The sequence below is a fragment of the Pristis pectinata genome, chromosome 9 (assembly GCF_009764475.1).
Source record: "Pristis pectinata isolate sPriPec2 chromosome 9, sPriPec2.1.pri, whole genome shotgun sequence".
Taxonomy (NCBI): domain Eukaryota; kingdom Metazoa; phylum Chordata; class Chondrichthyes; order Rhinopristiformes; family Pristidae; genus Pristis; species Pristis pectinata.
Genome location: NC_067413.1, coordinates 65,912,724 through 65,935,181, shown reverse-complemented (window position 1 = coordinate 65,935,181; position 22,458 = coordinate 65,912,724). Strand labels below are relative to the sequence as shown.

At 39.6% G+C, this 22,458-nt stretch overlaps 1 protein-coding gene across 5 annotated transcripts in view; it reads right to left on the bottom strand.

Annotated features, from left to right (window-relative positions):
• trappc9 (trafficking protein particle complex subunit 9) overlaps positions 1 to 22,458 on the bottom strand; it is a 460,625-nt gene that overhangs the window by 422,961 nt on the left and 15,206 nt on the right. For 4 of the 5 annotated variants that reach the window (XM_052023166.1, XM_052023167.1, XM_052023168.1 and 1 more), the window contains 4 exons: positions 21,550 to 21,695; positions 17,364 to 17,492; positions 13,204 to 13,230; positions 1,587 to 1,708 (listed from right to left, as the gene is read on the bottom strand). In XM_052023166.1, the coding sequence (XP_051879126.1) occupies positions 1,587 to 1,708; positions 13,204 to 13,230; positions 17,364 to 17,492; positions 21,550 to 21,695 (424 nt within the window). The remainder of the gene's footprint in view (positions 1 to 1,586; positions 1,709 to 13,203; positions 13,231 to 17,363; positions 17,493 to 21,549; positions 21,696 to 22,458) is intronic. The other variant, XM_052023170.1, reaches the window with a different exon arrangement.

Here is a 22,458-nt window from a genome sequence, read left to right as displayed (position 1 = left end):
TTAGTTAGCATTATATGTAATCTTCAAAATAAGAGTTAATAATAAAGCAGAGCATCTATGGAGAGAAAGCATTCAGTTCAAAAGATTTCATAATTGAAGGGTAGACCAATTATCATATTGAAAATCAAAACTCTGCATGTGCGAGAAATCTGAAGTAAGAACAAAAAGTGCTAGAAACTCCAAGCAAGTCATGCAGCCCCTGTGGAAGAAGAGTTCAAGTTTCAGGTCAAAGATCCTGCCTAGATAGGTGTAAAACACAGGGCTGTAGAACACATCCACAGATCAGATTGCACTTATTGGTTTTATTTTTCCATATCACATATGGATGATTTACAGTAGAAATGCCTAGTTTTGATTCAGACAGAGAAAGCAAGTTACCCAAAGTTGCAGAATTTGATACCTAGTCTGCAAGACTGCACCATGCTCAGACAGAAGATGAGGTGCTGTTCCTGAAGCTTACAGTGAGTACCACTATAACAGCATAGGAGTCACAGACAGACAGGTCAGATGGGGAGTGGGATGGAGAATTAAAGTGGCAGGCAATAGGAGTTCAACTCTGATGATTATTATAATTGCCATAACCTGGGCAATTTAAATCTGCCAGCTGGAGCACCGTTGGTGCACTCCTTCCATAGTAAATTTTTTTTAAAATTCTAGTGTTAAAGAAGTTTGAGTCCTTAAATGTCTACTGTAGCGACTCACCGTCCGGTCAGGCAAACCGGCTCGGCAGTCGGGTCGTGCGGCGTCAGAGCAACGAGGCCCAAGATGGCGGCGGGTCTCGTCTTTCCCGAGTGACGGGGAGAAGCCGCGCGCAGGAAAGTCTTGATGACGTAGTACTTACGTCATTGCCGGTTGCATTGGGCGGGAACAGTCTCCCTTAAAAGGCCCGCGCAAGGCGGGAAAATAAACCAGTTCCTGTTTGACAATCCATCGACCAGCATCTTGTTTTATTTCACAGTAGCAACCGCTACACCACCAAAGTTTATGATCTAATAGATAATGAACTGGTTCTAATTAAGTTATTATGAATGTTTCTTTCTAAACAGTCTTACTAGACAGAAGACCAATCAACAACTCAAATCTACAGCCAATTTGCACTACATGTGGAATGGCTGCTCTGCACTATAGATCAGAGCTTCTAATTAACTCTTCAATTGTAAAAATCCAGTTGGAGATCAATTTGAATTATCTTTGTTTAGCATAAATAGGGAATAGTAATCCAGCCTACATGAGATTAAGAAAACCTCATGGTTTTATCTAGCCCAAAATTTTCCATTTTGATGCAACATTCTACAACATGCTGTTTCAGTTTATCAAACTTTTCTGATAAAAGTTGTATAAACAATGTTTTTATTTTTTTTCTTAAAACAAATCAAGCTTTGTTAAATATCCGTGGAATATAATTGGATAGCTTCAATATAAAATCTAGCATATTGTATTCAAGATTATCCAGGTATCATTAATACCATATTTTTCTCCGAAGATATGAGGTTTTCATTAAAACTTCAAAGTAAAACACATTAAGTTTTAATATGGAATAAATGTCACAAAAATCTCAAATCTACAATGGATTATTTCAGGATTACCTTCCCAAAGTAAGAAATGGCTTCCTTATATTTGTCAATAATATCCTCAGGACTCAAACAGTTCTTCGCTCTTCCAATCTCTGCACTAGTGTCTGCACTGATGCCATTTGTTGTCAATGCACCTAGAAGTTTAGAAAAGCAGTTAAATGCAAAAAGTTGCATGTAGAAATCTTTAATTATTTTCCCAATCCAGCAGATAAAATGCTTTCAAAACAGTGAGTGCAGCAAAACATTTACCCAGCCAACACAATTCATAGATCATTCTCATGTGCACAGACAAAGACCAAACGCAGGCTACCTTCTCTTTTAGAAACTTGTTCATTACACTAAAACATTATTTAATGGCTCTTCTACTCTATCACTGCATTGCAAGTTCCTTGGCAATAAGTTTGTACTGAGAAAAATGATGGAGTTGGATGGTACATGGCTCAGAAATTTATGTTGAAAAGTAGGGTCTTTCAACTTGTTTTGTTCTTGGGTCTTCTTGCTATATGGGTTAGACAAAGCAAGATGATAGAAATAAGGCCTCCATAGTGTAAAGCACTTTCTTCGATCCAGCCTGAGATAATGCATAATCAAGGCCAAAATGTCATTCTCCACACATTCTTCAGTGTAGGAAATGCTTTTCTCAGAATAATCAGAACCGGACACATGCACAAACTATAAAAGATCCTCTTCAGCAGTCACAATACTGTTTTGAAAGAAATGGTGCTTTAAGGTCAAATTATCCCTACAACCCACAAGGCCAGAGAGGGGGGAAGTGATAAATCATGTAGTTTGCACGCCTTTGTGACATAGCACCAAGAACATACATCTACTTGGAGACTATAAACGTTTGAAACTTCAGTAGAACAAGATGTATTGCATGCAAGATGTCAAGCTGAGCTTCACACCCTCAGACAAGAGGACAAATCATGAAAGATGGTCTCAAAACCCATCTCCAACAACTAGGTGGCTAGAAATAAATATCCTTCAGTTACATAGTACGTATCTTGGCTGTTTCTGGAATAAAGGTATTCTGTATCTTCATCTACAACCTGATAATCCTGCTCAAAAGAGAGCAAACAATACTTCACAGCCACAAGTAAATCATTTGAGACATATTGACTACACATTGAATAAATTAAAAACAACATAGATGCTTCAAAAATTCATCCCCAACTGTTAGCACTATACAGTCACAGTGTATTGTGTACTAAAATCAATGAAATGTATTTCAATAAAAGTGGAATTTCTGAAACAAAGTACTGTTACAGCCTTAATGTACACCTAGCAGTAATGATTGGATATGAATTCCTAAACAATAAATCTTGTATAAAAGTTTAATGTTTCTGATTGTTTACAACAGATCTGCTTTCTCAGCATTGAAAGATAGCTAATGGCAACTCAACAACACAAACTATCACCCAGCTCTGTTCCACTGAAATCTACTGCAGATACCAACTACTGATACATACCTTCTACATTTCTGATCCAGGCTAGTGAGCTTATAAAGTCCCGGTTATGCTCAGTTAGTGCACTGATTTGACAAATAATACAATTAACAACACTGAAGAGCTTTCATCCAACAGTACTATTATGATCCCATGGAATCCCCAAGTTCAAACATTGCAAATGTTATTTAATTTGGGGCGATTTCAGAAACTTGAAAACATGTTTTCTCAAAAGTAAACAAATTAAACAAATCAGCGACGAGAGAGGAAAAGTTCTAAGAATTCATCATGGACAATAGGGCAAGTAAACACTAAAAACTGCTTTAGGTTCTGTCTGAGAACCACAAAAAAAACATTATTTACACACAAGGAAGCTCAAGTCTATAAAGCAAAGTCTTCACAGAAATGTTCTAGCACAATGGGCTGGTTGGCCTCTTTCCAAGACCAAAGTAGCTCCATGGAAGATCAACCCAGCTAGTCCCATTCACTCCCACCTTTCCCCATGGCTCTTTGTTCAGTTCCCTTTGACCGAATCTGCCTCCTCTCGCACCCACTGGCAGTGCCTTCCTAACCCTAATCAATTTGCATTAAAAATTTCTCCCTCATGTAATTGTCTGCAATTAATGTCTGTGATTCTTGATCCTGTTTCTCTCTATATGCACCCTTTACAATTTCAAACGCTTTTGTCAGATCACCTCTCAACCTCCTTTTCCAAGAATGCAAGCTTCTTCATTCTAACCATATAACCTGAAGTCCTTATCTAGTAATCTATTCTGCACTCTTTCTAAGCCTTTAACATTTCCATACACCCCCCAAAGTATGGTGCTACAAACATGACTGGACCCAAAAATCATGGCAAAACCACTGTATTAAGGTTCATCACCACAAGACACAGGAGCAGAATTAGGCCATTTGGCCCATCAACTCTGCTCTGCCATTCGATCATGGCTGATTTATTTTTCCCCCTCAACCCCATTCTCCTGATTTCTCCCAATAACCTTTGATGCCCTTACTAATCAAGAACCTATCAACCTCCACTTCAAATCTACCCAATGACTTGGCCTCCACAGCCATCTATGGCAATGAATTCCACAGATTCACCACCCTCTGGTTAAAGAAATGCCTCATCTCTATTCTAAAGAAACGTCCTTCTATTATGAGGCTGTGGCCTCTGGTCCTAGACTCCCCCACTACTGGGAACATCCTCTCCATGTCCACTCTATCCAGGCCTTTCAATATTCAGTAGGTTTCAATGAAATACCCCCCCCCATCCTTCTGAACTCCAGCAAGTACAGGCCCAGAGACATCAAATGCTCCTCATACATTAATCCTTTCATTCCTAGGATCATTCTTGTAAAGCTCCTCTGGACCCTCTCTAATGCCAACACATCATTCCTTAGATATGGGACCCAAAACTGCTCACAATGCTCCAAATATGGTCTGACCAACACCTTATAAAGCCTCAGCATTACATGCTTATTTTTGTATTTTAGTCCTCTCAAAATAAATGCTGAACCTTGCATTTGCCTTTCTTACTACTGACTCAACCTGCAAGCTAACTTTTTCGTTTTTGGGTCGTTTCAGCGAACTTTGGAGCAGCTACGTTTTTTTTTCCTCTCTAATCGGGAATAGTGGGGCAAGACTGCACAGGCGCGTGACATAAGTGGGTAGCACGCGAGCAGTTTAAAAAGACCGCCATAACCAGTGGGCAGCGGAGTGAGAGGTAGCAGAGTGATTGGGCTTTGGTTCAACGGGCTTAGGTGGTAACAGGTGAGGCAAGATCCACTTATCTATCATTCTCTCCAGCATCAAAAGGTAGATGGCCATCTGCAACAACACTGATAAGTAGCTGGTAAGTAAAAGGTAAGGTTTACTGTTATTATTACAATTTAAGTAGACTACAGTTAGGTAAGGGGAAAAAAAACTAATTCAGATGGAGGGCATGATGTGCTGCAGCTGCATGATGTGGGAGCTAGTGGACCCTGCTGTGGTGCAGTGACCACATCTGCAGTAAGTGCAAGAGGTTGGAGGACCTTCGGCTCAGAATTGATGAGCTGGAGTCACAGCTTCAAACACTGCGAAGCATCAGGGAGGGAAAGAGATATGCAGATGCTGTGCATCGGGAGGCAGTCACCCCACTTAGAGCAGGTGCTTCTAGGGTCCAGGAGGCAGAGAGATAGGTGACTGTCTGGGGAGAGAAGGAGAAGGGGAACAGGTAGACAGTGCAGAGGACCCCCAGAGGCTGTTCCCCTCAATAACAGGTATTCTGCTTTGGATGCTGTTGAGGGGGAGGCCCTACAGGGAACAAGCAGCAGAAGCCAGGTCTCTGGCACCGGGACTGGCCCTGCTGCTCAGAAGGGAAGGGAGGAGGGGGGCAGCAATAGTGATAGGGGACTCAATAGTCAGGGAAACAGACAGGAGGTTCTGTGGACATGAGTGAGAATCCAGGATGGTATGTTGCCTCCCAGATGCCAGGGTCCAGGATGTCTCTGATCAGGTCCACAGCATTCTTGAGCAGGAGGGAAAGCAGCCAGAAGTCATGGTACATGTTGGTACCAACGACATAGGTAGAAAGAGGGATGAGGTCCTGCAGAGCAAGTTTAGGGAACTAGGCAGAAGGCTAAGAACAGGACCTCAAGGGTAGTAATCTCAGGATTGCTGCCAGTGCCACATGATAGTGAAGGTAAGAATAGGAGGAAATGACAGACTGAGGAGTTGGTGCAGGGGGCAAGGTTTTAGATTTTTGGATAATTGGGATCTCTTCTGGGGAAGGTGGGACCTGTACAGAATGGATGGGTTACACCTGAACTTGAGAACGACCAATATCCTTGCAGACATGTTTGCTAGTGTGGTTCAGGAGGGTTTAAACTAGTTTGCAAGGGGGATGGGAACTGGAGGGGTAGGTCAGAGGAAGAAGTGGATGGGGAAAAGTCAGGTCCAACATGTAGAGAGGCTTTGAGGAAGGAGAAGCAGAGTACAGGGTATAAAAGTAGAAAGGTGGATGGGCAAAGTGCATTTACTTAAATGCAAGAAGCATCAGGAATAAGGGTGATGAACTAAAAGCTTGGATAAATACGTGGAACTATGATATTGTGGCTCTTGCAGAGACTTGGCAGGAATGGATACTGAATATTCCTGGATTTCAGTGTTTTAAAAGGGATGAGGGGGGTGGGTGGAGAAGAGGAGGAGGGGTGGCACTACTGGTCAGGGATACTATTACAGCTGCAGAAAGGGTGGATAAATGTTGGAGGATACTCTCTAGAGTCAGTATGGATGGAATTTAGGAACAAGAAAGGAGTTACTCTACCTGGACTATTCTATAGGCCCCCCCACAATAGCAGCAAGGATACTGAGGAACAGATTGGGAGGCAGATTTTGGAAAGGTACAAGAATAACAGGGTTGTTATCATGGGAGACTTCAACTTCCCAAATATTGATTGGCACCTGCTTAGTACCAAAGATTTAGACGGGGCAGAGTTTGTTAAGTATGTCCAGGACTGATTTCTGTCACAGTATGTTGACAGGCCAACTAGAGGGAATGCTATATTAGATCTAGTATTAGGTAATGAACCAGGTCAGGTGACAGATCTCAGTGGGTGAGCATTTGGGGGACAGTGACCACCGCTCCCTAACCTTTAGCATTGTCATGGATGAGGATAGGAGCAAAGAGGACAGGAAGGTATTTAATTGGGGAAGGGCAAATTATGAGGCTATAAGGCTAGAACTTGCGAGTATAAATTGGGATGACATTTTTGAAGGGAAATGTACTATGGAGATGTGGTCGTTGTTCAGGGATCTCTTGCAGGATGTTAGATAAATTTGTCCCAGTGAGGCAGAGAAGGAATGGCAGTTGGGAAGAAGGCGGCAGCATACATAAGGTTTAGGAAGCAAGGATCAGATAGGTCTCTTGAGGAATATAGGGGAGCAAGGAAGGAACTTAAGAGGGGGCTGAGAGCAAGAAGGGAACATGAAAAGGCCTTGGCAAGTAGGGTTAAGGAAAATCCCAAGGCTTTTCTCCACTTATGTGAAGAGCAGAAGGATGACAAGAGTAAAGGTAGGACCAATTAGAGACAAAGGTGGGAAGATGTGCCTGGAAGCTGTGGAAGTGGGTGAGGTCCTCAATGAATACTCCTATTCCATATTCACTAAGGAGAGGGGCCTTGATGACGCTGAGGACAGTGTTGGTAAGGGTAATGTTCTGGAGCATGTAGGTATCAAGAGGGAGGATGTGTTGGAACTGTTAGAAAATATTAGGACAGATAAGTCCCTGGGGACTGACAGAATATTCCCCAGGCTGCTCTATGAGGCGAGGGAGGAGATTGCTGAACCGTTGGCTAGGATCTTTGGGTTCCTGTTGTCCACAGGAATGGTACCAGAGGATTGGAGGGTGGCAAATGTCCCCTTATTCAAAAGAAGGAAGTAGGGATAGTCCAGGGAATTATAGACCAGTGAGCCTTACGTCTGTGGTGGGCAAGCTGTTGGAAAGGATTCTTTGAGATAGGATCTATGAGCATTTAGAGAATTATGGTCTGATCAGGGACAGCCAGCATGGCTTTGTGAAGGGAAGATCACGTCTCACAAGCCTGATAGGGTTCTTCGAGGTGGGGACCAAGAAGATTGATGAGGGTAGTGCAGTAGATGTGGTCTACATGGATTTTAGTAAGGCATTCAACAAGGTTCCACATGGTAGGCTTCTTCAGAAGGTCAGAGGGCATGGGATCCAGGGAGGCTTGGCCATGTGGATTCAGAAATGGCTTGCATGTAGAGAACAGAGGGTTGTGGTGGAGGGAGTGCATTCAGATTAGAGGGCTGTGACTAGTGGTGTCCCACAAGGATCGGTTCTGGGACCACTACTTTTCATGATTTTTTATTAATGACCTGGATGAGGGGGTAGAAGGGTGGGTTGGCAAGATTGCAGACGACAAAGGTTAGTGGTGTTGTGGATAGTGTGGAGGACTGTCGAAGATTGCAGTGGGATATTGATAGGATGCAGAGCTGGGCTGACAAGTGGCAGATGGAGTTCAATCCGGAGACGTGTGAGGTGGTACACTTTGGAAAGACTAATTCGAAGGTGGGAGTACAAAGTTAATGGCAGGATTATGGGTAGTGTGGAGGAGCAGAGGGATCTGGGGGTTCACATCCACAGATCCCTGAAAGTTGCCTCACAGGTGGATAGGGTAGTTAAGAAAGCTTATGGGATGTTAGCTTTCATAAGTCGTGGGATCGAGTTTAAGAGCCGTGAGGTAATGATGCAGCTCTAGAAAACTCTGGTTAGACCACACTTGGAGTACTGTGTCCAGTTCTGGTTGCCTCATTATAGAAAGGATGTGGAAGCATTGGAAAGGGCACAGAGGAGATTTACCAGGACGCTGCCTGGTTCAGAGAGTATGCATTATGAGGAGAGACTGAGGGAGCTAGGGCTTTACTCTTTGGAGAGGAGGATGAGAGGAGATGTGATAGAGGCATACAAGATATTAAGAGGAACAGATAGAGTGGACAGCCAGCACCTCTTTCCCAGGGCATCAATGCTCAATACAAGAGGGCATGGCTTTAAAGTAATGGGTGGGAAGTTTGAGGGAGATGTCAGAGGAAGGTTTTTTTAAACCCAGAGTGTGGCTGGGGCATGGAATGCACCGCCCGGGGTGAGGTGGAGGCAGGTACATTGGTCAAATTCAAGAGATTGCTAGATAAGCATTTGGAGGAATTTAAGATAGAGGGATAGGTGGGAGGAAGGGGTTAGATAGTCTTAGGCGAGGTTTAAAGGTCTGCACAACATTGTGGGCTGAAGAGCCTGCATTGTGCTGTACTGTACTGTTCTCGGATTCTATGATTCTATGAATCCTGCATTCGGACTCCCAAGTCCCTTTGCACCTCCAATTTCTGAGTTCACTCCCAGTTTAGAAAACAGTCTACACCTTTATTCTTTCTACCAAAGTGCATGACCATACATTTCCATGCGCTGTATTCCATCTGCCACTTCCTTGCCCATTCTCCCAACCTAAGTCTTTCTGCAGACTCCCTGCTTCCTCAAAACTACCTGCCCCTCCACTTATCTTTATATCATTTGCAAGCTTGGCCACAAAGCCATCAATTCCATTATCCAGATCATTAATATAACTGGAAAGGTAGCAGACCTAACACAGATTTCTACAGAACACCACTAGTCACCAGCAGCCAACCTGAAAAGGCCCCCTTTACTCCCACTCTTGACCTTCTGCCAGTCAGCCAACCTTCTATCCATGTTAGTACTTCTCCTGTAATGCCATAGGCTCCCACATTGTTTAGCAGCCTCATGTACAGCACCTTGTCAAAGGCCTTCTGAAAAGCAAAGTAAACAACATCCACTGACTCTCCTTTGACTATCCTGCCTGTTACTTCCTCAAAGAATTCCCACAAATTTGTCAGGCAAGATCTCCCCTGAAGGAAACCATACTGACTTTGGCCTATTTTGTCATGTGCTTCCAAGTACCCCGAAATCTAATCCTCGATTATGGACTCTAACATCTTAGCACTGAAGTCAGACTAACTGGCCTATAATTTCCTGTCTTTTGCCTCCTTCCTTAAAGAATTGAGTGACATTTGCGATTTTCCAGCCCTCTGGAACGATTCCTGAATGTAGTGATTCTTGCAAGATCACTACTAATGCCTCCACAATCTCTTCAGCTACCTTTCAGATCCCTGGGGTATAGTCCATCCGGTCCAGGTGACTTACCCACCTTCAGACCTTTCAGCTTCCCAAGGACCTTCTCCTTAATAATAGCGACCACACTCACCTCTACCCCAACTCTCTCAAATTTCTGGCATGTTGTTGGTGTCTTCCACAGTGAAGAATGACACAAAATACTTATTCAGTTCATCCAGCATTTTGTTCCCATTACTACCTCTCCAGTGTTATTTTCCAGTGGTCCAATGTCCACTCTTACCTCTCTTTTGTTCTTCATATATCTGAAAAACCTTTTGGTATCCTCTTATATTATTGGCTAGCTTACCTTCATATTTCATCTTCTCTCCTTATTGCTTTTCTAGTTTCTTTCTATTTGTTTTTAAAAGCTTCCCAATCCTCTAGCTTCCCACTAATTTTTCTAATTTTGTATGCTCTTTTGCTTATGCTGTCTTTGACTTGCCTTGTCAGCACGGTTGCTTCATCCTCACTTTAGAATGCTGCTTCTCCTTTGGGATGAAATGATCCTGTGTCTTCCGAATTACTTCCAGAAACTCCTTCAGAACTCACAACTTCCTTACTTTTGCAACCTATTTGTAAAGCTTAATATCCCATTTACTTTTCATTGAAAATTTTCCAGCCTGCCTGCAACTTTCAACAATTTCTGCACATTTACCCCAAGAATTCTGTTCCTATACTCCTTTGGGATATTCATGTATGTGAACAAGGACTAAGTATGTCCCTGGAATTACTTTAATTCTATATAATTGAATGACTCCCCAGCTCTTAATCACTTAAATGATCTTAATAAATCTAAATGTGACAAACTTCTGGGAACTTGGTCTTGAGCCAAAATGGTATTATACTTTTTCCCCCCCACAGGCTTACAAATTCTTTCTCCATTCTTTTTGTTGGGGTAAAGTTGTGGTCACCTGACACATCCACATATGCAGCAAAGACAAAATGCCTATGTCCAACAGAGTCAACACAAAATCTGAACTTCTCACCAAGTTTGATTCAGAGGAGTTGACTATTGAGTTAAGACATTCTGCAGATCCTAGCAAAGCAGCGATTTAGCACAGGTCAATCTAGCCTCCAATAAAAATCCAGATAAATGCCTCTCATAAATGTCATATCTGCTGCCTGGAACATGAGAAGTTTAGACTTAACTTTAAATTGTTCAAGCTAGTCATATAAAAATCATTGCTGAAAATGGAGGGCTGTTTTAAAACTCTGAGGCACCTATTCCTATATAGGTTCCATATCCAAGAATAGAATAAACATGGATGCTCATTGTGTTTTAAAACTATACCAGTTAAGATATAGCTTACAAAGTGCATAAATAAAGTGATGAGAAAGTAATTGTTATACTTTCACACCAAATTCACCTTAATCTGCAAAAACATGAAATATGCAATTTTGTCTTTCCCCTCCAAATGTTTTTTTTAAAAAAGTTGTTCAACAACTCCAACATAATCCAACTTCAGTCTACTAAACCAATAACATCCTGTATACAATAGCTTAAACACATCAACTCAAACTTCAAACACTGGCTATTTAATACTGTGAAATGAATCACAGATAAGATGCAAAAATAAACTGCAACTTGAAATGTTCTAAGTACAAAAAAACCTGTGCAATTCTGTCCTATCATTAGTTTTGTAAGGCAAACATTTTGTGCAAAAAGGTTATCAAACTACATCACAATATTTCACATGCATCTGCATGCACAATTATGGAAGAATATTAGTAATCTTAATTACTGGAGTTATGAAATAAATTCAAGAATTCAAGTATTAGAAGGACACTAATTACACAAGAAACCAGGAACGGTGGGGGAGAAGAAACGTAGTGAGCAGATATGACAGTTACATTTAAGAGGCATTTAGACTAGAACATAAACAATATTTTTGTTCTTTCTTCATCGGCCTCCCAGTTTCCGTCCATAAACTCAAACTCATTCAAGACTCTGCTGCTTGCAATACAACTCTCATTGGATTTCTGGACAAAGGTAGGCCTCAATGTTGTAATCCTCTTGCTTCTCCCCATTTCTAAACTATTCTAGTTCTACAACCCTCAATGATCACCACCCACCCAAACTTTTCCTAGCCTCGTGTAGAGTACCAAGCAAAATGACCCTCTATTCCCAAGTATTCAAAAATTAGTCACGTGGCCTCAACAGCCACAAGGTCTTAAGTGTGGCTACAGGTCCACCCCTAAAACACATCGACTGTCTCTGGCAGGAGGCCTGATATTCAAAGACATGTAAAAATATTAGAATTGCAAAATGAAACATTTAATGTAAAATAATATCAGATTAAAAATCTAAGAAATAATTAAAATCATTAAATAAATAACTTGCCTTCCCAACTCTTACCCACCCACCCCCCACATCTCCTGGTTAGGAAACCCCCATTCAACTCAGTGAACAGTGATACTGATCCTACTACACATAACTGAGTAACACAAGGTTAAAATACAGGTCCCCTAACATAATTCTGGAGAATACAATTTTATCCCACACGTACCAATATCCATGAATCACCTTGTCCTAGTCTTCAATCTGTCTATGCAAGTCTGGGACAAACCCAAATGTCAGTGAATCCAAAAAACACAGGTACTACTTTCATTATTTGCTTTGCAACATTTTCTTCAATCCTGCATTATTTCAGTTCTAGAACCCTGGTCATCCTCTAGTTCCCATCCCCTACCCCATCATCAATGCTCAGTCCAAAATTGCCTGCGAGGAACTTTTGTTCTTCTTAATCACACTTGTTATTCCTTTCACATATCATTTCCTGAAGCACTGGGCTCTCTAATATCTGCATTTTCACAAATAAAAAATAGATTGATCAAAAGAGGACCACGTACCATAAGAGCTAAATATTTTTACCCCCAAATGACAGTCATTATGAAAGAGAAATAAAAACCAAGTTTTACAGCGGCCAGATGTTTGCTCTTTCTGGTCAGGTCACATGGTCATGTTCCTCCAGGAAAACGATTACACCAATTCCAAAGCATTTCCACCACCAAATTTGTTTGCACTGTCAATCACTTTGAAATCTAAATACAATTCACCCGTGGGTCAAGTTTCAGGATTCCATTTCTTTCTTGAACAGGTGATCAAAGTCTGCATTCTCACTTGTACTCAGTATGAATCTTAGCTTTTTTCATCATTTTCTAAGAAATCTAAAACACAGTCAATACCACGTCTGTCTGATATGTTCTCTTCTGCTAAGTCTACGACTGAGTGTGCTGTTTTCTCTCCAACTCATCTTGAGACCATGGTTCCAATTATGTCCCATTTCCTAGATTGTGGAAACTTATTAGCACAACATATCATGCACAAATATTGTTTCCAAATATTAAATGTTTCTGATTGTGCTGTTTGCTTAATAGAGACCGAGATCACAACAGTTAAGCAAAGCGTTTTGAAGTTTCTCACCAATAGCAAAAGAACAAAAGCATACAAGAATTTAAAAAGTCACAGCATTTAAGTTAATAAAGCAGAGACATACAGTACCTGGATCAATGAGAACTTCCTGTGCCCCTAGAAGTGGGAACAAACAATTCTCTTTCACTCCCTTTGCACACTTGTATATAAAAAAAAACAACATTGTCATTTTCATCTGCTCAATGTACCAAAAGGTAACATCTTCGAATTACCTTGCTATCTGCACATTACCCCACTTACAATATTCTAGGTAGCTTCAACTCCCCAGTCCTGCATCACCTCACTCAATACTATTCAAGTTCTTCCCTTTTTAAAAAAAAACTTCTTACTGGAGAGCTGAATTGCATTTTGTTTAACAAAAATGTAACTGAGGCACCAAGGCTTTAATTATGTAAATACCACATCAGCCTGTGCTGAGGGATAATGGCTGAATGCAAATTTCCTGGACAGTGCACATAAAATGATTTGAAAAATCCCAAATCATTATGAAAAAGGTTCTACTATTTAAACTAAATAATTTGCAAACTTTTGTCATCCATAAAGCCTAAACCAGCCTGTTGTAGTATGCAGTAAAGTAGAAAATTTTCTGACAGGGTTCAGGTTATTGGCTCACTGCAAGGAAAATTTCACTCAGCTCTGACCTTTAAATGCATGAGGGATGGAGAAATCAAACAATATTACCCAATATACACACTTAAAATAATTCAGAAAATCATACATTTTGATCTGCAGTACCTGCACAAGGGGTAGGTAGGATTAATGTTTCAACAGTTACTTTAAAAAGTCACTTCTGACAATGAGCAAAAAAATTCAGAAAAGGCCATCTCACAATTAAATGGAGGGATAAAGTAATCTTCAAGCCATTTTGTTTCTTCCTCTGAAAGGAAATAATAATGCATCTTGCAAAAATGCTTCAAATAAATTTACTGGAAAAGATCATAAATGGGAAAACAAAAGAATGCAGGCAACAGGCGCCTTCCTTGCTGTGGAATAGCAAGGCAACAGGCGAGCAGGGATCAAGACAAGCAGCCAGAGGCAGCAAGTACCAAAGGCAGCAAGCCCTAGCCAGATGCTAAAGAGGGATGAAAATAACATAAGAGTGGGAGGCCAAGCAGAAGGCAAAGGCCAAAAGCATTGAAATTTACAAATTGTACCTGCACACAAACGGCAATAACTGAACGCCGAGCAAACTGTAAAAGTGGAAAAAGTGTTATAAAGAAATAAAAATAGCAGGCAGATCTGGGTGAAGCACGTCATATTGATGGAAAAATTAACTACACCAGCAGGCAGACAGACTTCCTTCCTCCATTAAAAAGTAAACGTTTTCCAAATGTTGACATGAAAAATCTTAATAATCTTGACCCCCAATTGGAAAAATCCTTGAGGAAGCAACTAATTAAGAACATCTGAAGAATCCATTCAAATGATATGACCCAACAACAATGAATAAATGAAGGAAAAGGCCCAAAAGTCTTTCATCAATTCCCAACTATGTTAGAGGCATTTCATTCTTCAATTCATTATCAAGTAATTCTTTTACAAAGGCGTTTAACATAATTATGACAGCAAAACAAAAAATCTACATCTATCCAAAATCATAGATCTGCTTTCAACATAACAAGCACACTGCATAGCAGTAAATAGAACATTACACTTCGGCAACTAACACTGAAACTTGTACATGTAGCTCAAGTTGTTTTACACTTGAGCATTTTTATATCTTATATTGTTTTAACTATTAGCTGGCAATTTTGGCTGGCTACTCCACAAAGCAGGATCCTGTCCATTATTGAGCATTTCTTTTCATACCTACAACAGGTCCAGACAAAGTGCTGCACTCTACTGGATACATTCTGATTGATTGTTTTCCTACATCAACAGTAACAATATTAGACAATGATGTATTATGCAGGTACTTCTGGGAAGGTTTCATCCTTCATTGAAGTTAACAGATATTAAGCCAAAAGGCTGAACAGGTAATTAGGGAAAATGATATACTATCTTTATTGCACAGTTCCACAGTGTTTGATGACTTTTTATCTGCCATCTACCAGGACTGGATTTATGCAAAGGATTCATTTGAACTATTTTCTGGCAAATTCCAGAGAAAGTTGCTTATCTTGCAAATCAAGATAAACAACTCAACAGCAGAAGGTTGCAATCATCCTGTGCCATTCTTAATTGATCAAAAAACAGCTCAAAACGGAGGCACAGACCACGTGGAAGGTGCATGGTGGGGCATGGGGTTGGTGAGAAAAAGAAAATGTGAATCACTCAGTACACCTCCTAATGGTGTCCAAATGAAGAAAAAGCAGTGGTATTTTCTTCTGTACAGCATTTCACAAATACATGAAAAAGGAAAACAAATTATATAATAGCACAGGAGTCTCTAGAAGCTTTTCAACCCAAAGATACTTCTATTTACATTTGTAGCAAAGATTAGGATTAAGAAATAAGTTTTTTTAAATTTATGGACTAAGTAAAAATAATGGTACACTGATAATAGCTGTGGATAATAGAGGTTCAACACTCTTGTACTATAGTCATTGGCTCTTTAGCCCACCATATCCATCACGGACATTAGGTAGCCACCTATAATAATTAATTTTCCAGCACTCAGCCCATAGCTTTCCATGCTATGGTCTTTCAGGTGCTCACCTAAATAGTTCTTAATATTATGACAGTATCCAACTCCACCAACCTTTAGGCAGTGCATTCCAAGTTTCAACCATTCTCTGGGCAAAATAAAATTTTCTTCAGATTCCCCACAACTCTCCTACCCCTTCCATTAAACCCATGACACTTCAGCTAAAGGATAAAGTTCCTCACCATGACTAGTTGTGTCCCTCAATTTTGTATACCTCAAACTTCTCTGCTCCAAACAAAACAAACCCGTCTTGCCTTATAACCAAAATGCTCTATCCCAAGCAACATCCTGGTCAAATTCCTCAGCACCCTCTCCAGTGTAATCACATATTTCCTGTGGTGTGGGTGACCAGAACTGTATACAACACTTCATCTGCAACCCAATTAATGCTTCACATTGTGGCACCATAACTTCCCTGCTCTTGTACTGTACACTCTGGCTAATGAAGGCAAATAACCTGGAGACAAGAGAGTGCAGATGCTGGAATCTGGAGTTAAAAAAACAAGCTGGAGGAACTCAGTCAATATTTCAGATCAAGACTCTTCATCAAATATCCTGCATGCCTTCTTAACCAACTTATCTACCTATGCCACTGCTTTTATGTATCCTTGGAAATGAACAGCATATATCACATCATTTTGAGACAGCTCACCAATACAAAAATGGCTGCAAAACCTGCTTATGACCACAAACATCCCAAATACAAAAGGTTAAAACCTCATATTTTCTTCTTGTCCTCTTATGCTATCGAGATCCCTTTTTGAACTGCACTTCCACGGATGCCAAGAATCCTCAAGTATATCATTCAAGTGGCTATTTCTCCTCTTCTAAATATTGTCTGACCATTGAATGTATTACAACAAAAGATTGTATCCAATAGTACATATTTCAGTTATTTAGTAGATAGCTGTCAGATGGAAAAAAAACTTGGTTGAATGCTACCATACTATTGAGGGAGGGATTGATCTACTTTTAGCAATTTAAACACCACTGTCACATTGATCAGCTAACTCAGAATAGAGTATGCACAAGAACACAGATCTCAATAGCAGATGACTCTGCATGAAAGCTTACAAAGTTCACCTTGCCTCTTCCATTACTGTACTTTGTTTTAAAAATCTCCTAAAATTAGAAATTCCATTATATTCTGCTTTAAGTTTTGAATTCACAATGCATTAATACAAACTTATTTTCCTAGTAAATATTTATCAACTCAAAATGTGAAAATTCTCAATTTTTTTTAAAAATACTTGACATTGCCCATTTTGAGCAATGTACATTCTTTTCCATACATCCAACTTGCACGCAGATATACATTATTCAACTATTTTTTGATTACACAAAGTAATATTCTTTGTTTACTTAATGGTGTTATATGGGACCCAAATTACATACAAAAAGTAATATTCTGCACAAATATTAAAACTGATATAGTCAATTAAAAATTAAGACCAATTGTCAAGAAATAGAATGGATCAGAATTATTAGGACTTCATGAATAAAAATTACCAAAATTCTATCATAAAATATAAATAGAAACAAATATATGCAAAGCTGAAAATTAAAAACCTTGTTCACTTACCATGACGATGTCGCCTACCAGCCTCTGATGATAAACCCATGCTACAAGCTCTGCGCACAGCAGGTTTTGACCCAGTACCACTTGGATAATGGTAGATAACAGAAGATGAGCACAAACCCTCAAGTGCAGCTGGACAACAAGGACAACATTCTCAGTTTAAAAATACATAACTAAATACAGCACTATGAACAGTGTATTTCTTGCTATTTATATCTAAAGTCAAGGATTTTAGCAAAAGCAACAGCTTCTATCCACACAAAATCAACATGTTTCATCAGTGCATTAACCAAAACAAAATTTGACAGTAAACCATATAGGAAGAAATTAGAAAGAATGATAAAAAGCTTGATCAAAATAGTAGGGTTTGAGAAGCAGGTTAAAATGGAGGAAAAAGATAAAGAGGCAAAGAATTATAGAAGGAATTCTTGAGCTTGAGCCTTAACAGCTAAAATTTTACCACCAATGTGGATGGGAATACTTGAGGACCAAATTGGAAGAATCAAGTATTTCTGAAGGTTAAAATGCCAGAGGAGATTATAGTGATAGGGAAGGAAGAGATCATGAAGCTGTTCGAAAACATGGGTGAGAATTTTAAAACTGAGGCACTGTAAACAAAGGGGTTCACAATATCTGATGCTATGTGCCTACAATGCTGCTGCAAGTATGTCTTTCATTGCACTCATGTATACATGTACTTGTCATATTGACAATAAACTTGACTTTGAATGGGTCTTGCTGCAATTCCAGCCTTACTACTAGTTAGGATTCATGCAACATTATTTTAGGTGGCATCAACTTTACAGAGAAATCAGTGAATGGCAGCTAAGAATGCTTGTGAAGTGTGAAGTTTGAAGTTTAGAAGTAATAAATGATGAACATTTTCATAGCAGATGAGTGAGACAGTATTATGAGCATGGAAATAGAACCATCATAATGATGGCTTGAATGCACATTCCAAATCTCAAATGGTTCTCCATTTTCTTACTTTGAAAGAAAATTTAATGCAAACTTGGGATACTCCATCGACCTTGTCAAATTGCCTATCCTTGTAACACCCCCCTAGTAAATACATATCATGTGCTACAAGTCTCTGCCATCTTAACAGGCCAACATTTGGGCCACATGCTTGCTCTAAATATCCAAAATATGAAACTTATCCCACATTTCTTAAATAAGCTTTGAAATTTAAAGGAACTTTTATCCAACATTAGTGAAGAGAATTCAAGAACAAAACTACACATCAAGAGGTTAATAACCCCTTAGTAGATAACTTATGGCCAAAAATAACTCAGCAACAAAATTTAAGGCAAGAGATTAATGTTCCATTAAGTTCATTGTTGTAGTTTTAGAACTAACATAAGGAGACTCATGACAAAAAGGGAACACCCAGTCCTTTGAAAATCAAAAGTGCCAAACACTTTGTTCCACTACCCCATGTGATATTATGCTCTACAATTCCATCCATTCTCTTTCTCAAAAGAAAACTGATGCCAATCTGATTCCATTCACAACTAGTCAGAAAATAATGCCCCAACTCAGCTTGCAACAAGATCCATACAACGTTCTAATAAATGTAAAGCAACATCCCTACAAGGGCTGGGCAATGCCCATTTCCAACCAGAGTGTTTTGCCATGTATCCTTGACATTTTACAAGGACAAAACAAGCCACATAAGAACAAAGAGCAAAAATGCAGAGTAGGCCATGCTGAGTAAATCACTTCCTGAAATCTTTCCACCATCAACAAAACACAAATCAGGAGCATAGTTAATATTCTCCACTTATCCAGAAGAGTGCTGCTTCAACATCACAAGACATTCAGGACAAAGTAATCCACCCAACTGGAACTGCAGTAAACAATACCAACAATTCAGTGCCACCAAATCCTGACAGCAATATCCTCATCCCATTAATTTTTTTTTTTAAATGCCATATTTTGACAATTTCAGTTGATCAAACTTCCCATGTGCCAGAAAGGGCTTGTTATCAGGTCAGATCATCCATCTGTAATACTGACTCAATTCTTCTCTCTCCTGATGCATGACCCATTTCCAGTGTTCTTTTCACCCCCCCCCACCCAAGATTTTCAGCAAATATCATGTTCAAAGTCTTCTGCTCCCTTCTCATTAATCTCCTTGTTTACACTTCCGCCAGATAAATCAACTATGATTGACAAGTCTTCTTCCCCCTCTCTCAAACAGTACCAACACTATCAACTTCATCCAAATTCTCTTGGCCTCCACCCTGTCACAGACATCCAATTTGTACTTTTCACCCTTCCCGATTCACTGCAACTTCAAACCTTTGCTTTCTCACTTTTCCAAGCTCTGGCCATTAACTTGAAGTATTAACTTGAAATATTAAAATCTATTTCTTTCTCTACAGATGCAGCCTGATCTATTGAGTAATGCCTGCATTTTATATTTCTTTTTCAGATTTCTGCTTCCATAATTTTTCCAATTTTCATTCACAATTTGTCTCCTTAACTCAGAATCAAAGTCCTCCAGCTCAAAACTGAACCAAATGCCTCATATTTGCCTTACTATTCACATCACATTAAAATGGTCAAAAAATACACCAAGTAGTGAAATGACACCTCTGTATTAGACATCCTCTCCCTCCTACACTATTATATCTTTTTTTATTGATTCATTTCTCAGAATTTGTGATCGCTGACAAGACCAACATTTATTGCCATTAAGGTGGTGGCAGTAGCACCACCTTCTTGAACTTATGCTGTCTTTCAGGTGATAGCATTTCCACAAAGTTTTGGATAGTAAGCTCCATAATTTAGCAAAGGAACAAAAGATACTTCCAAGTTAAGATGGAATGCGACTTGGAGGGAACTTTGGAGGTGGTAGCATTCCCATGAACATGCTTCCCTTTTCATTCTACATGGTGCACATCAATGGTTTTCAAAGTGCTGTCAGGGCAGCCTGGGCAAGCAATTTCAATACATTTTGCAGATGATACACAATGCAGTCATGGTGTACCACTTGTGGAGGGAATGAAAGTTTATGGTGGCAAATGGGGTGCTATCAAGCAGGGTGTTCTGTCCTGGATGGCGTTACACTCCTTCAGTGAATTGCACATTCCCCAATCTGTGCCAATTAGATAACAAGGACTTGGGAATATAGGCCACTCATTCGCAACAGTATGCCTAGATTCTGATCTGCCTGTAGCCACCTCTGTGGCCTGTCCAATTAATTTCTGGTCATTGTGAACCCAGGTTGTTGATGAAGGCAAATATTATGGCAGTAATGCCACAAGTTGTCAGCAGTACAAGGTTAAACTCTTTGGTCACTCCCTGGCACCTCTAGGATATTAAATGCTACTTGCCACTGATCAGCCCATGCCTGAATGTTACTTCTATTGAGCTGCATACAGGTGCAAATTACTAATTGCTGAGGATTAGTAAATGGAATTGAACATTGTTCACTTATTATTCCACATCCCTACTTCTGATCTTATTATGGATAGAAGGTCATTGATGAAGCAGGTAAAGAATGCTGGGCCTGGACACCCCCCTGAAAGACTCCTGCACTGATTTCCTGCAGCTGAGGTGAATGATCTTCAGCAAATACAAATCAACTTCTGTGCACAGTACAAATTCAACAACTTTGCTCCTTGATGCTTAGTTGAAAAGCTGTTTTGATATCAAGGGCTGCAAGTCAAACAGTGCATCTGGAATTCCATACTTTTGTTCACACTTGACACAAGGCTGCAATAAAGGCTGAATGGCCCAGACAATATTCAAACTAACATTCAGTGGGCACTTTATGGAGAGCAATTGCCTCCTACAGTTCAGTAAGTGCCAGAATGTTATAATTGTACTCTAACAGCCTCATCTCAAGACAGAGCAAGTCTTCCATTCTGGAGCTGGCATACTGTGTTCCTGTAACTGTCGCTGTATTTTTTTTTAAATGAAACAAACTTGACAGCTTCCATGTTCTTTCTCAGTAGATTTCAATGGCAAGAGTATTCAAAGTTTCTTTATTATTTCAGTTTTCCTATTGGAAAATATTTCAATGTTCACTGAGAAAAAGTTGAGTCTACATTGAAAATCAATGCTTAATACCTTTAAATCACAGCCTTAGCCACAAAAATGAATGAGCAACTAGCAATAGTGCAATTGATAAATAATTTGCAACTTACAGTAACTCAGTTCATTTGCACAAGGAACTTACCTCCCAACCACAGAAAATCATTCACAGAACGAAGTAGTTCTACAGCCATGTGGTAATGAACAAGAGCGTCTTGTAGCATGCCTGCTTGCAAGCAAAGGTCACCAACGTGTTTCCGCATTCTGCCCTGGCAACGCTTCTTGTAATGTCTGCAAGCACATATTTGTATATATATTAAAAAAAAAATCAGCTATACTGATATGATTCTAGTATCATTCCTTGGGAAAGACAAACATATGTTCACCAGTAACTTGAAATACAACTTTAGACAAATTAAATTTGTTTCCTCCTCAGATCATTGACACAAAATGAAAGCAGCAATGTAGATTAACTTGTGAGAAACTTTATCTTAGTGAAGACGTGCCGTTTCATATGGATGAGATTTCAATAAACACTGATGAAAATCTCAAGTTCGAAAGATCAAGGAGGGCAATGCATTTTAAGTTCTCATCCACATCAATAAAGAACCACTTTAAATATTTACCAGTTGGTTTTCACTATTTTAGCACTTACTTGAAATAGTTCACATTGCCAAACACCCAAACTTAAGAAATTATCAAATGAATTTAGTTTTCCTTTAAGAGGAACATTTGAAATATTTAAGTGAAAATTAATAAATGCAAAATGACTCCCCCCCCCCATGAGCATTCCACAAAGTTAACAAGCATTTAACTTTTTTTTTTAAAAACATCCATGTAAAATTTGCCAAAATCAATGAGTTCTAATACAACCAAACATATTGATTCAGCAATAGTGACCAATAACTCATTTGAAGGGCCCCACAGGTGATGTGCAGCCATATGAACGAGGGAGGTTCACACCAAGGTTAATAGATTTTAATGGGGAACTTTGTAGGTCAGCAGCAAGCACTGGTGTTTTGCCACTGACCACCAATTCAGGACCATTGCATTT